Genomic DNA, 16247 nt, shown 5'->3' on the forward strand with positions numbered 1-16247 from the left:
TTTTCCCAATCAGGTGTTTCATTTGACTTGTGATAGCCCCCAGGAGGATTCGTTCCATAACTTTCCCAGGGACTAAAGTAAGACTGATGGGCCTATAATTTCCTGGATCCTCCTTTAATCTCTTCTTGTAGATGGGGGTGACACTGGCCTTCTTCCCATTTTCTGGGATGTTCCCCAGTCTCCATGACTTCTCAAAGATTAGGGACAGTGGCCTTGCAACAATGCCAGTCAGCTCTCTTAACACCCTCAGGTGTATAACATCAGGGCCCATCGATTTGTAGGGCTCAAGCTCCTGTAATAGTTCGCATACCAACTCTGCCTTCACTGGCGGTGGGTTTCTGTTTGCATCGACCTGGATTGTTGTTCCCAAGGCCTGGGGCCCAACAGTGCTGCGTAATTTTGCCTGCATAGTCTATGGAATTAGACACTGTTTTAAAAATTACTCATTTGAAGCAATTGGAGTCTTCACCTCCTGATTCTATTTCCTCACTCAGGCTTGAGGAGCTAAAGCTGTTAGTCTGGCATTAATTGACTGTCATAGCTAAGGAATGATTTTAGACCTCTATATGTTTGATGCTCACATTATACTGCTAACCTAATTAGCTTTTAGTATTTGTCCATGCCTGGATAGGAGATTGTGAGGTTCCCTTTGAATATGTATCATTTCACTGCTGTTTGAGGTTTTGCACTTAGAGATGGAATTATTGCGGTCTATCCCTCACCTTTCAGGTAGGACATCCTCCTAGAAACATATGACTGCAGTATGCCTTTGCTGTTGTACAGTTCCCCTGTTTGGCTCTGGCTGGGGATTAAACCGAATCTCCTGATCTATAATAATTGACTAAGGTTTGGGTTTTACCACCTCTGTGCTCTTGAAGTGAAGGCTGATTTGAGCCTTTCATTTTGAAAGGCTCAAGAATTCAAACATGTTCCTGATCTTTGAACTGAAATAGCCTGAAATAAATGATTTTGGGGTCATGCTGCAGGAGATCTTTGAAGAGGCAGTTTCTATATTCCTATAAACTGGCCTAATTCCTGTAAAATTCATTAAATACTGTAAGATTAATAAAATTAATTATGCAATAAATATAATTATTTTATGTTTCCTAGAACTTGTTTTAAATGCCTGTATTAGTTTTCTTCTAAACAATTTTGAAATAAAAAGATGAATGAAAACTAATCTTTTCCTCATTTTTTCTTAGATGTCCAGTATCTGCCGGGCAGCAGTACATGCTGGTGTAGTCCGCAACCAGGGCGGTTATGTTGATGTTATGCCAGTAGACAAAAGAAAGGTGTACGTTGCTTCCTTTCAAAATGGAATATATTCGGAAAGGTACAGAGCCCAGTTTCAAAGATTACACTTTACCCTTCACCTCGATAAGATTTACAAAGTCTTGCATTGTGTCTGTTTGTACCCAGGGCAGTGCTAGAAACCAAATAGGCCAACATGGGTGATTTACAGAGCTTGTGTAACAGCTGTGGTGACTTTGGAGAAGCTGTGGTACCAGTGCTGCCTGCCCCCTCTAAGCTTATAAATCATTACTCTAAAAAGCTGCTTATGAAATAAAATAACCCTCTTGTTTACTTTGCTGGTTCTCTTGCAACTAACACAATATTTGATAAGAAAATTGCCTTTTTTTTCTTTGGGATTTTTTTAAAACTAACATTAGTGATTTATTCAGTCCAAGTTAGAAGATCTGCAAGAGATGTGTACTAGTAGCTGATGTAGGTTCACTGTTCATGATGAAATGTTCATTACTGATTTACATGGTGTTGAACCAGTGAGCCTGGATTATAAATAATATTCACAAACATTAAAATTCACAATCATTAAAACATATTTTTTAATTTCTTTTGTTTTAATGGTTTGGCTGTTTTTTAACAGTGTTTTTCTGAAAGACATGGAGATGCTGTGAAACTTCCTTTATTTGTATTCAGTGTATTCATGCGTTTTATGATGGTAACGCATGGGTGCATGTTGAAGATTAAATTTAATCCCTGAAAGAGTTCTCGAGGTTCTAAAGGAAGAAAGAGAAATTACCTAAAAAAAAGTCTTGTACCAGTCTTTTAGTCCTGTAAAGCTAAGAATGATTGCTACCTTTAAAAGTATAGGTTTTCCATGAAATTTGTGGGGGTAAAAGCTTCCAAAAGTTTCTGTAGAGAACTTGGAAGTAGGAAAAGATAGAGTATTTCTTTCTCATTTTTAATTGTAAAGAGGTCTTGTCTCTTCCTCAAACCTTGCAAGAAACCTGGAAACTTGTAAAATACAGATTTCCTTTGCTCAGTGGATGACTCAATTTACATATTCTTTGGCCTCTCCCCATGACCATCCAGTTCCTTCAGAAAGAGTGCTTCCTTACTGACACTTTTGTTCTCCATATAAATCTCCTCATTGAGTAGAGATGTAGCCAGGAGAAGTGTTGCAGATTCAATCATTACTTGTAGTTTACTGTCTTGGTAAAGTTTGGAAGGTCAGTGATTTGGAAAATGGTCCCATGCAAGTTTTCTGTGAAGCAGAAGATGATGGATTGTAATGCCATTGCAGGCAACCTGTTTCATTGTGCCCTTCCTTACTTTCACCTCCATTTCCCTTTCCTTCCCAGATATTCCTCAGACAGGGTTTGAAAAAGAGAAAACATTGTCACCACTAAATATGACATGCTAGTTCAGTTTATAAGACAGAAATATTTATTCTAACAACATTTCATTTTAGTTGGATATTTTTGTTTCATTTCTTTTGAAGCCAGATATTTATCCATTCAGAAGCCATTTCCTTTGTTTTTGTGAAATATTAATTCTCTTTAGAAATCTATTCTTCAGCAATAAGCAACTAACAAACAAGTGATCTCCTAGGTCTGCAAGTTCTTTCCGAATATAGTTATTAGAATAGTGAGCATAAGATGCATGCTTTCTCTTTTTCCTAAAAACATTTTATAGTATTTTGCTTCAGTAGAGCTTTATTCTTTAAACCAGAATCCCTCATCACAAAGGATTACTTGAATTTTTTTATGTTATGATTTGTTCCTAATAAGCTGTTTGGAAGAATTAATCTGAAATTTATGTTATTTTATTTGTGACATTTAAAAAAAAAATTCTTCGATAGCTAAAGTTATGAGTAGTCACAAGAGAAGTCGCAGGATCCTAGAACTGTATTTAACAATTCAAAAAAGTCATTGGAGTGTTGCAGTCTTTAAAAATAACATCAGGAATGTTTTTATGTTTCAGTTTACAGAATCCTCCAGGAAGCAAGGCATTCAGAGTATTTGCTGTTGTTTGAGTCTAGCAAGGAAAATGTAAAACAGGCAAGTGAAACCAGAGCACTTGGAAGAGTGCGATAAAGGCCATTTATTATGATTCCTAAAATTTGTATAAAGCTGTAACATTATTGTACAGAAGATGTATACTGCTTTCCACCAAAAAGTTTAAATTACATATATATCTTAATGAAAAAATCTGTAAAAGTAAACATGGGAGAAAAATTCATTTGAAAATCTATAATGATATATAACAATATGTTGAATCCTGTGTTAAATATTGCTATATTTTCTTAGCAGTTACTCCTATACAGTTAATTCAAAGCTCATAAATGTTCTTTGTTTTTTTCATCTGAATATGTTATTGTATGGTGCTTTATATATGCCACTAACATTAACCTTAAAACTATACCATAGGGAGGCCTGAGTTTTTATTTCCAATGTACATAAAAGAAGCCATCCCAATAATGCAATATAATAAATCATGCCTTAAAGTAAAATAAATATATATATAACTTTTTGATGATTTACAATAGCATTAGCAGTGCAAGCATAAATTAAGAGCTAGACTGTTTTCAATTTCACACTAATCATAACAAGTACAAATACCTATTTTGAAATAAAATGGAAAATATAAAAACCAGAGAAGTCCTGGGTCATATTAGTATGTTTTCCTCTAAAGAAATGTTTTTAAGACACTGGGCCATTCATGTTATTTCTTAAATATTTTAATAAAATGTTTATTGGATGCTGCTAAGCTCTTTAGTTCGAATAACCAATTCTTTATGGCCCAGTCCTTCACAGATATTCAACTATCTTGGGATGGGTGAGAGATAGACTTATATAATCTTGAAGGATATGAGAAAATTTTCATACTGAGAAGTGGTGTAACCTGAAATTAAGGAATAAGCCATCAGTTCTGCAATGCAGTTCTGCACATATACATGCTTTATTTTAGTCATGTGACTCCTTCAATTTACCTAAATTGGGTTTCAGCAAAAACGTAGAATTATACACATACATAAAAATTTGCAAGCTTGAGGCCATAAGCTGTACATGGTATCCATATACTATACGTTGATATGAGGGTAAATGTTCAAAAAAACCTTAAAGAAAATGGTAACAAAGGCTAACCTTGCTCCTCATGACCTGGCAAATACTCCTGCAGGCCAGGAAGTATAGTGGTACGGAGCCCAGTGACAATTATATCATTTGCTGTGTCACGATTTTTAAAAATTCATTTATGTTGAACAGCCTTGTGCATTAATTTTACCATATTATGGTATATGAAGAACATGTAGTGGTGATACTATGTTTCTTTCTATGAAAAGTGTATTGGTGCTTTAAGACTGAAAAGCTGTTAAACTTTATTTTTGGTATGTTTTGTTTCTGTTGTTGAATTTATTTCCTTCCAACTTGTGAACTTACTCATATCTCATATTTCAGAATACTATATTCTGCCTCCTGTTTTGCTACATGTACTACCTCATGTAGTTAGGCAAGCTTTGTTAGTTTTTTTAATCTGTTTTGAATAAAATTAATTTACATAGTAAGAGTACATTTGACAGCCTTTATTTTTGAATTGTTTGTCCTGCCTCAACATGAAAAAAATAACAGCCACTCAAAATTTACTTTTTCTTTTTCTGATCTAAACATTACAAAAGTAGGACCAAGCAGAAGACATAGCCTGAGGTTCTGAAAGCTGTAAAGGCAATTTAGGCACACAACTTCCATTAATTGCATTGGACATTTATAATAATAAGCGGATAAATCTAGTCATTTTTTCAAGTTTTGACCAGGGTCTTTGGGAACAGATTGCTATCTCATTCTAATGGGGTACTCTGTGTCAGGAAGTGATTATAAAAAAGCCACCACCTTTTATTCAGTCTAACTCCTTGCTGTTGTGGTATATGTTACTAGTGCGAATGTTCCTACCTACATTTGTTGGGAACAAGCACGTTTTTGTATTACATATTCCTTTTTTGCCTGACTAATGGTCAACTTGGGAGTTCCATTTGGGAAATCTATTTAATTGATGAGGGAGACAAAGAATCTTTGATATATAATCCCTTTTTTTGCAGGTGGTGGCGGGGGGCATTTAAAGAAGCTTTATATAGATTTTGCAATAATGACATTACCCATTTTTCAGAAATGAAACCAAAGTGCAAGTAGACTTTGACTGTGATAGGACTCCAGTCACTCAAAGGCTTGAGATAGACTTGCACAACCGTTCCTTAAAATCACTAAAGCAGTAACACAGAAAGGCCTTGCAATACCTACAGTTGGGGTTATCAGAACATAAAATGAAGTAAGGCCACTTCTGAAATCAAGGACACGCAGAACCGCTGAGGGAGACATTTGAAAAAAACCCTGTGAATGCAACAGTAACTTCCCTTTCCACACAGGCTGGACGCTTTCTTGCAGCCTGGCCTTGCCATCCAGCAGATCTCCATGTCCCCTGCCTGGTCCATGGTCCCCAGCCATTGCCTCAGGAGCCCATGGGAAGCCTGTTGGGTGCTGCAGAGCCTGAGCAGTGAGCTAGCTCCACTCTCTGCTGACGAGGCAGTAGGGTGGACCCCTTTGGGCAGTGCAGAGCCTGGAGCGAGGGAAAGAACAAGACAGTCACATCTTCAGTCATAACCACAACTTCCTCAGTTTGGGTAGACAGGTGATTGGAGTCCCATGTGGAAACACAGTTGCCACATCAAATTTCTGCCTTTTTCCTCCATTTGTTCCTGATGTCTTTTTTGTTCTTCTGCACATCTTTGCTTCCCCTCTGTTCTTCTGCATATCGTTGCTTCCTCTCCTCTCTCATCTGTAAAGTCCAACTTACATTTGCTGGGAGTTCCTGTGCAAGGGGGCAGGGGTGGACCCGTGCTGCCATACAATAAAGATAGTGCTTGGTGGGAGGAGAAGTGGGGGCTACCTCCAACGTGTGTGAATGGTTGCTGTGAGCATCTCTACTAACCACCACAGCAACAAGAAGAAAGGGACATGAGTAACTCTTTCTCCACCACATCTTCTGTTGCACAAATGTTAGAGTCCTGTCACTTTTCCACATGCAATGATTCTATCCTGTTATAATATAAATGTTCCAGTTAACATGGGCTTTTTGGGAAATTCTGCTCTGTATTTACTGTAATGCGTCAATGGGTAGACATTTCCAAGCAGTTGTAGAGTGGGAGCTACACATTGGTATTTTTAGCTGCACCAGAAGCAACTGTTTGCCAGATGGTCACAACTAATTCACAGAAAGCCCAAATGAGTAACTGGCAGTATCAGAAAACTTGTAGATTAATGAAAAAATGTAGAAGGAAGTCAACTTCTAAATGCCGAAGAATTTAACCAAGCAGTTACAAAATTATTTTCTCAACTTGAAATAAAAAAAGGATAATCGATAAGAAAATAAAGCTGAATTCATGCTATTCATAGATTTAGCTTGCCTCCCAGGAAAGACCTATAAGTAGCCAACAAGAATTACTATAGCTGATACATAACAATCCTCTGCCAAAAAAAAAAAAAATATGTTTTAGTACATTGGTATCTGCCATTTATAATTTTGAAAGAGCTAAAATATCAAGAAATGTAAACCCTGTAAATACAGTAGGCCCTTAAAAGCATATGAGAAGCAGAGAAGAGTACATATGAACCTTTTCCCATGATCCTGTAGTATTTCCCATTACAACTTGCTCCATGAGGAATATTTTCAAAAGAAGCATAGGAATCATTTGGAGAGGAGTCAAGTATTTGTCAAGCATAGTTTATTTGCCTGGTAAGCTTTTCAGTAAGGATCAATTGAGGCATTTCTTTGCTGTGCTGCATCCTTTACAGCTGGATTAGCTAATTTCATAACTAAACAAGAGTTAGTATGAAAGAAAGTGGTCAGACCTAAACAGATAATTCTTTAACAGTCTCTCAGCATTTTCATAGCTATATGAGGATACTTTAGTTTTAGAGAACTTGGGACCCATACTCATGTCACCAGACAGCTCATAGTACTAGCTGGACATAAACTAAGGAAAGTAAGAAACATTTCCTAAACTTTGTGAATACTGAGGAATTTTAGAGAGTTTACAGACTTCCATGTGTCTGATTTCTTCTGATCTAGAAATTATATATAAAGTATTTTTGGAACCAAGCCTGAAACACAGGTTGGGATAAGGTGTAAGTTTACAGCTTTTTAACTGATGAAGTACTCAGTTTCAAGTTTTGTGTAAATGTCAGACTGTCAGCTGTCTATGGATTCTCAGCAGGTTTAAAAGAAGGAAAGTAACATCAGCTTCTTCCTGTGTATTGATACATATGGTCAGGGCTTTACTTCATATGGCAGAGATGTAACTAAGTTACTCATATAAACAGTGTCTGCTGTGTGGCAATTGCTTTTGAAGTGTTTTGAATTTGGTTTAAAACTCAGATAACCCAGCTTCCTGTGAATACACAAGGGAAAGTTTATTTCCTGAAATTTCTATAGTCATACAAAGGGTCAGATTTAGAAATGTAAATATTTGGAAGTTACAAAGATTATTCATATAGTGCAATATTCTGTTTGGAAATTTATATAAATACTGTATGAAATACTATACTGTCATGCTTCTGTCTTAAGGCTTTTTATAGCATTTGTGGAACTCTAGGGAATTATACAAGGAATGAAAAGCCTGAAGAGTTTTGTTTCATTCAGTGTATAATCTGCATTTTACAGAGCTTTAGATACAAATGATAGCATACTTCAGTATTCAGAAAATTGCATATGATTTTATAAAGACATACCCCAGTGCATATGGGAAAAGAAGCCATGCTGTCAGTCTTAGCTTTAGCCTGTCTTTGCTGTCAGGAATAACTGATGCTAGTAGTATTTTATATATGGTCACTATTGATATTATTGATATTATTGTTATTGAATGAGAAGTACTTGTTGTGTACTAGAGGGCTGTGAAAGTGCAATAAAATGTGATTCCTGCTCCATGTTAACATAGGATGATAATGTGACACCTGAAATTTGCCATCAGCTCTTCAATGATGTGTGTTAAATGTCTTGTTCATCTTAGCCTGTTTGCTAGGAGACAGATGCCTACATCATTAAGCTGTCATAGCACTTTGCTCAAAGTACTAACGAGTCTTAAGTTTTCAGAAGCTAGCAAAAGCCCCCAGTCAGACCAGCTCAATATAAGGCAGCACAGGAAAATATGAGAGATCAGAGGAAAGTAAAGAACATGCAACCAAAACAGCCAGTTGTGATGCTTCATGTCTTACTATCCACATTGATTTCTGCAATAATTACCCTAGTTATTTAATTCAATATCTGCCCCCAGTGCTGTATCCAGTACCGGTTTTCTCTTTACTAACAGTGGGGTCAGTGTCTGAAGGCTAGCAGCAAAGATGTTGGTTAAGAACTGAGATACGTTGGCCAAACAACATGAACAAGTTTGCAATACTATCTGTTTTAATGGGCACACAAGACTTCAGCTGCCAATAGCAATAACTCTTGGGCTTTTAAATTCACTAATTTCATTTAAAGCATAAGCATTATAACAAAATAAAACTGTCAGCACATGCTAACTGTTTAGTAAGAAATTAAGTTGTTCAAAGAATTCCCATTTGTTTCAGCTGAACAGAAATTGCTGTAGCTAATACAAGCAATATTAGCAATACTCCCCTTGAAATGCTATTTAATATAAAGACTGCTTATGCAGTTTAACAAACTTTCTTCGCTGTTTTTGCAGTTATTTCTGAATGAATGTTGTTTATGAAGACAATATCCTTATTAGGAATATCATCTTAGAATAAATAACAAGAAATTGCATTAGATTTGCTTGCATATCTTTCTGGAATTACTTCCAAAAGCTGAGAGACTCCTAAGAATTTGTAGTAATACTAATTATTTTTAGGATGCTCACAAAGCAAAAAGTGCTAGTTCCAAACTTAGCCTACAGTTTGAAAAACAAGTACTTCAGTTACTTAATTATTCACTTAGGCTTGTTTATATGCAACATAAATAGCAAGCTGGCTTTGACTTCTTATAAATTGCTGCTACTGTACATCTCAAAGATGAATTAGAAACAGTTGCTAAATAAATCTCCCTGTAGTCTTTATTCCTTATTTATCTGTTGAAATCCATCTGTTTATTGGTGGTGGTGGGATATTTTTTTCCCACTGAAAGATCATGTCTTCTGAATAAACGTTTCTTTTATTGTGTCAGAACAACTCCAAGGCCTTTGGGGCTGCAGGCTGCACTAAGCACAGAAACAGAGGAATCATTTTATGCAGAAGGACTTAGTCTCAGATTTTGGATTTAGCCCAGTTCAGTACACAAAGAAGTACATTGTATGAATTGATTTAGTGCTTGCTATACTGGAGGTGATAGTCCTACTCCGGCACAGCTATAACTGAGCCAAGGAATAGTTTTGTGAAATGCTCTGGGACCCTCTCTCTTACCCAGTAAGAATTATGGAGTAAATTAGATCAGTTTGCATTTTTAAATAAAAGGAATAACTAGACAGATAGTTTTGGTGGCTTGCTGATAAAGACTTGCCCTTCTGCCACTGACTGAGGGTTTAAGCATGTTATATCAAACATGTTCAATGATGTGCAGATCATGCAGATGCAGTGATTTTTTTGCTTGGCAATAATGTTAAAACAATTTATATTTGGAAGCTTCTGCTCCAGCAGCTTCAAAGCCCACATAATTTTAAAGCAATTTTCTAAAAGTTACAAGGCAATTATTTTGTAATTTGTTATTATTTTGTAATATGTAAAGATTTGTCCTAGAAATAAGGAAGTCACACCTTGAATGAAATGCACTGTTGCATCTGCTACACAATAAAAATACCGTTCTTTGATTTAGGGCTTTTCTGCTAATGCTTCAGTTCATTTTGTAGTCTTCATTACAATTCCTGGACAAGTACAGTCCAATCAAAAGACCTAAAATATACTTAAGGAAAACCACCATCTCTACCATGGTCTCTCAGAAGGCATTCAGCTCTTATTAATTCACATCAGTACAGCACATAGACAACACCTCAGAACCACTCATATAAAAATTTCAGTCTGACTCCCCAGAAGGCTGACTTTCCAGCCCAGCTTCTTATTTAGCACTAGTCAAAAGTGTAGGCCAAGGACTGCATATCTCTTGTAATATACTGAATAACTTAATATCCGTAGTCTGTCAGAGAATCAGCCTTTAACAAGAAAGGTGAGACTAATTTGCAACTGAAGGCTGGAGTAGCTGAGGTCTCATACAGGAAAGCAGGGCACATTGATGTATTAGGAGACAAACTTACATGCCTGTATCACATGATCCATGAGTAGAACTGGTAGATGCTGCTACAATACAAAGAATAAATCTTAATAAAGATTGATCTCTGTGCTTTAAAACTGTTTGGTTACTATTCCAAACCAAATAACCTTCAAATAACATTTCAAAGGTCATTGTTTTTCTTTGGTGTGTAAAAATAAGCAAATACCGAGGGCAGTGGGTCTGAGAGGAGAATTTGTCTGTACCATTTGATTGGTAGGTGGATAAGAGCTTGCTGATGTATACCAATGCATGAAAATCTGATGCAAATGTTAAGGTTCATTCACAAGCACCCAAACTCCCTGTAAACAGTTTTCCAGTAAGCTTTGTTCTTTGTGAAAAAAAAAAAAAAAAATCACTTAAATGGGTGTCCATTTGAGTTACATTTACCTGTTTTGTAGGACTGGCAGAGGAAACTGATTTGCAGTGAGTTTTTACAAATATGGTTATAAAGTTATTTAGTGATAACTGTAAGGTGAAATAAGAAATATTGCTCATTGTATTTCAGAAGTACATCTTTATGCCTTGAAACTTCTTATAATACAGAGCTACACCTCTCAGTGTCCTCTAATGAAGTAAAACTATTGGGTAACTGATACATTTTAGAACTGCTCTAAGAGTCTGGAGGTGATGGATCATGAAGGTCAAATTCTTCAGAAAAGTATCCACTAAGCAGAAGACAGGATAAAGGGTGGTTTATTTTATAGTTTTGCCATAAAATGTTTCACAGATTGCTTAGATTAGTTAGCAAGTACTTCTTATGATGTCTTCTAAACTGAATGATCAAGTTTCTCTTAATTTATAGAGCTAGGTATTTAATTATTTAAATTTGTAGGTATAAAGGTGCCAACCCATAAATTTATTTTGAATGAATTACCAAGAACTTAAAAATGAACTTAAATTCCAGTAGTCTGTTCAACTTAAAACTCTTCCCTTTGCTTGTTCCTTCCAATCTGTGGTTCGCTGTGTATCTCTACCAGTTCATTGATCAGCAATATTCTCCAGACATACAAATTCCTAGACAGCAATGTGTTAGAAGTGAAAATCCAGAGAATATGCATTGGTAAAAAGTTGTAAAAGATGCAATAATTTGTCAGTTATCTTCACAGTACAAAGGAGATAATCTGCTCATGAGGAACGCAGTTTCTGTCCCCAAAAATCCAATGTAAAGGAAAGAGTTTCAACCTACTGACTAAATGTGTGTTAGCTGAAAGACTTAGTACAACTTCTGGGTTTGACCCTGGAGTTACTAAAAGTGTCTGCACAGTTGAAGTTGCTACCCAACTCTCACTCTCATAACTCATGCCTAGTGACAGAAGTGACTGTAAAATAGTGTCTCTCCTCCCACCTAACCCAGCTGCTTTGAGTCTCAGCAAGAGCATAAATGCCTCTTTTCCTTCCTAGTCAAAGGTGGGAGTCACAAAGAAAAAGAAAATCTTGAGAGGATATCTGTGGTGATACTGCACTGCACAGCAGGGCTAGAGGGATGGCAGACTCCTTGCAGGGCTCTGTCACTGGAAATGTTCATGTGAAATCACAGAGAGGAGAGGGAGGGAGGGAGTCCTGCCGTACCATCAGCATCTACAAGGAAGTGTGATAACAAAGGCATCTTCAGCACAGTAACAATACTGACAACAGACATATTTTGTGCAGTAGGAAATTTAGCAAACTGCATTACAAAACAGTCAAACTGTTTATTGCTAGCTATAATGCTGCAAATTTGATAAATGAAAAGTTGAGTTATCTTTTCAGTTAAACTGGTGTAAGTCATTTAACAGAACAATCCCACTGATATCTGTGACACTCCTCAAAAACTGGGGTAAAGATGGCTTTGCTTTTCCTAATTATAAGCATACTTTTGAAAGAAGCATGTTCACTAAATTATGGCGTCATCAAAAAATTTTACCTGTGTCAGTGCTTCAGATGTTTTTAGCGGAGGAAGGATCAGCATTGCCTGTTCTGAATAATGTCTTATGTTGGTACTAGGTGCTTTAATAAGAAGACACCTTTATAAAAAAGTAGATAATCCATTTCACTGGGACATTCAAGTGTAGGGTGATAACAGAATCACAAAATGGCTGAGGTTGGAAGGAACGTCTGAAGGTCATCTGGTCTAACACCCCTGCTCAAGCAGGGCCATCTACAGCAGGCTGCTCAGGACCAAGTCCAGACAGTTTTTGAATATCTCCAAGGATGGAGGCTCCACAACCTCTCTGGGCAACTTGTGCCGGTGTTCGGTCACCCTCACAGTGAAAACATGTTTCCTGATGTTCAGAGAGATCATCCCATGTTTCAGTTTGTGCCCATTGCCTCTGGTCCTGTCACTGGGCACCACTGAGAAGAGCCTGGCCCTGTCCTCTTTGCACCCTCCCTTCAGGTATTTATAGACATTAATAAGATTCCCCTGAGCCTTCTCTTCTCCAGGTTCAACAGTCCCAGCTCTCCCAGCCTTTCCTCATTGGAGGGATGCTCCTGTGCCTTAGTCATCTTTGTGGCCCTTTGTTTGGACTCTATTCAGTATGTCCATGTCTCTCTTATACAGGGGAGCCCAGAACTGGACACCCAGCACTCCAGGTGTGGCCTCACCAGTGCTGAGTAGCAGGAAGGATCACTTCCCTCAACATGTTGTCAATACTTTGTCTAATGCAGCCCAGGATACCATTAGCTGCCTTTGCCACAACTGCACATTGCTGGCTCATGTCCAACTTGACGTCCACCAGGACCCCCAGCTCCTTTTCTTCAAAGTTGCTTTCCGGTTGGGTGGCCCCCAGCATGTACTGGTGCATGGAGTTGTTCCTCTGCAGTTGCAGGACTTTGCACTTCTCCTTGTTGAAATTCATGGGATTCCCGTCTGCCCATTTCTTCAGCCTGTCTGGATGGAAGCATGACCTTCTGGTATCTCAGCCATTCCTCCCAGTTTTGTCATTAGCAAACTTGCTGAGGGTACATTCTCGCCCTTCATCCAGGTCATTAATGAAAATCTTAAGCAGGCTTGGACCCACTATAGACCCCAGTGTACACCGCTAGTTACTGGCCTCCAGTTAGACTTTGTGCCACTGATCATCACTCTCTGGGTGCAGCCATTCAGCCAGTTTTTAATCTACCTCACTGTCTGCTCATCAGAGCCATAATTCATTAGCTTCTCTGTGAGGTTCTTAAGGGAGACCATGTTGACATATTGACAGAAAGTATCCTCTTTATGCCTTGCCTCTAATGCTTCCCACTAGTCTGCAAATAATCTGCTCAAAAAGTGGCTGCAGGATCAGGAAGTTTAATGCAGGGATTAGAAGGGATTAGTTGATATTTCTCATTCTTTAGGTGGGGGCAGTCTCCAGACACTGACAAACACTATTCTTGATGTTATACTACAGTCATTTTCATAGTCTCCATAAAAAAACCCTCATCATACAACTCTTCAAGCTGGGTATATGCCTGTGACCTTCATCTACCTCTAAACAATATCCCAAATTTCCACTGCCAGGACCCCCCAAAACCCATCTGAGAACATGTCCTTTACAAAATGGGACAGTCTGCTGAAAATTATAACCATTTTTGCTATTTCAGATGGGTGCTATTCAGTCTTGCAATTACTGGCAGACCTCTTCAGATCTAAAGAATTGTGTGAGTCTATTCATGTCTATTTACATCAGCTAAAGGCTCAACTCAGAAGATTTTATGTAAAAGTGGGAAGCTTTGCAATACCACAAGATAAGATAATACTCTGCAAAAATCAAATCTTTCTACATTAGCTCCATGAACAAAACAGATATTTGAGTGTGATGAATGAACTGATCTAAGAAAATGTTCTTTGCCTGATTTCACTGGAACAGCTCTGTGTGGAACAGAGGAAGTGAAGCATTCAGGGTTAGAAATGTTTGAGGAAGTTTAATGAATTATAGAACATTCAAAACAATGGGAGATTATTTCAGAGAAAAACATACTAACAAAGAGGTATACAGATTATTCAAAATACTTCTCTTAGAGGCAGATCATTTGCTTCTCTATCACATAAGAATCACTGGCTCTCATTTTACTTCAAACAGCCTGAGTAGGACTGTTTATAATTCCATGAGTAGGCATAGTCTTCTCATTTCTTGCTCCTTTCCCTCCACTACACACATTTTCTCAACAGTCTTACTCCCATAGGTCATTTTGGGGTGCTATGCTATGATCCAGTTGGGTATATCCCTCTGGATGCCAGTTTTTCACACAGCAAGCTGACTAATCTTGGTTATCTCCTACTTCTGTGAATCACATTAGTACACCAAGACACAGGAAGATCTTCCATGCAGCATAGAATTTATTTTACCCAAAGGAATGGAGCAGACATGGGAATGGTCTCATTGCAAGAGGCCTCTCTGCCCAAGATACATCTTGAACTTGGCATGCCCTGCCTTCACTTATGTGGGCTGGTCTCAAACTTGGCATGCCTGAGTCTTCTGGGGATTAAGTTACTTTGGCTTTCAGACAAGCTCTGTGCTTGACACAGCTGACAGCTCCCTTGAGCTCTTTCTGCCAGGGCATTTATGGCCTGGCATAATGAAAAGGGTTTATTGGTTTAAGGGACACAACTTTAGTAAAACAAAATCTGCTAAATTTACTGTCATGTGGAAGAAGCAACTCCCTGTAATGGCCCATTGTCCCAGCTGCCTTCGAGATGCATAGCTGAAACTTTTCTATCCCTGAAGCTTTTGCTTAATTTTCCACTTTGGCAAACAATATTACTCAAGAAAAATAACACCAACATTTAATCACAGTGATTTTTAAAAGCTCAAGCCAGATTTTCAGATGGTGTCAATCAGGCCAGCTATCTTGACTTCAAGGGAAATTTGCTAATTTACATAAACTGATGGTATAGCCTACATTCTTCAAAAACAAACAGAAGATGTTCTTAAAGGACATCTAATTTGGATTCATAATCTGTCACCTCCACAAACTTAAACAACTGAGCATGCATGATTTCCTGTTTCCAGACTGATTTCCTGGTCAACAACACAAAATGGTAATTCAGGAAGCAAATAAGACTCTCTTTAAATTGACAGTATTTTAAAAAAATTATTACTATCGAAATAAATGTTTCATAAATACTTGGTTATACAATGGAGCATATCTCTTCCAGCATGAAGATTTCAGGAAACAAAGTGGGAGAGAATTGTATTTGCTGCATGGATGGGACAGAAACTCTAGCCTGCACCACAAAGCAATTTTACTGTCATTAATTTTCTTTGACCATGAGAGAGGAGTTCTTTTGGCAACCCCTGCAGAGCCCCCAACACACAGCCTATTTATGCAATCTGAACACAAAGCCAGAATTTAACCTAGGCACAGTAAAAATAATGGATAATGTAAAAAGCCAGCTTTTTAGAGCAGTCTCGTAGAAACTAACAGATATTTGTTTTTCTAGACATAGGGGACTCATGTTGAGTCAGTTCTAGATGATATTTTACCTGGCCCCAAAAGTGTCCCAAATCCCATGGGAGTGCTCTGATTTTTTTCTCTGCTTCTAGTGAATATTTATGGGGACTGAACAAGGACCTCTTTAAATTAGTTGTATGGATTTATTCTCTGCTATTATTAGGTGGAATATACATTACATCCTATGATTATGTATGGCATTGCAAAACCTAAACCTCTCATCATTAGCACTGCTTCAGGAACACTCAGAGGGCAAAATATACACCTCTTGTTTTCTATTAATCAGG

The 16247-nt window shown here is 37.6% G+C and overlaps 1 protein-coding gene across 2 annotated transcripts in view; it reads left to right on the plus strand.

Annotated features, from left to right (window-relative positions):
• The window catches only part of CRISPLD1 (cysteine rich secretory protein LCCL domain containing 1), a 45152-nt gene extending 40345 nt beyond the window's left edge, over window positions 1-4807 (plus strand). For both annotated transcript variants that reach the window (XM_074883118.1, XM_074883125.1), the window contains 2 exons: window positions 1203-1333; window positions 3226-4807. In XM_074883118.1, coding sequence (XP_074739219.1) covers window positions 1203-1333; window positions 3226-3277 — 183 coding nt within the window. In that variant the 3' untranslated portion in view covers window positions 3278-4807. The remainder of the gene's footprint in view (window positions 1-1202; window positions 1334-3225) is intronic.
• The last annotated feature ends 11440 nt before the right edge of the window (window positions 4808-16247 follow it).

Source organism: Strix uralensis, chromosome 1 (assembly GCF_047716275.1).
Source record: "Strix uralensis isolate ZFMK-TIS-50842 chromosome 1, bStrUra1, whole genome shotgun sequence".
In the NCBI taxonomy this organism is placed as follows: Eukaryota; Metazoa; Chordata; class Aves; order Strigiformes; family Strigidae; genus Strix; species Strix uralensis.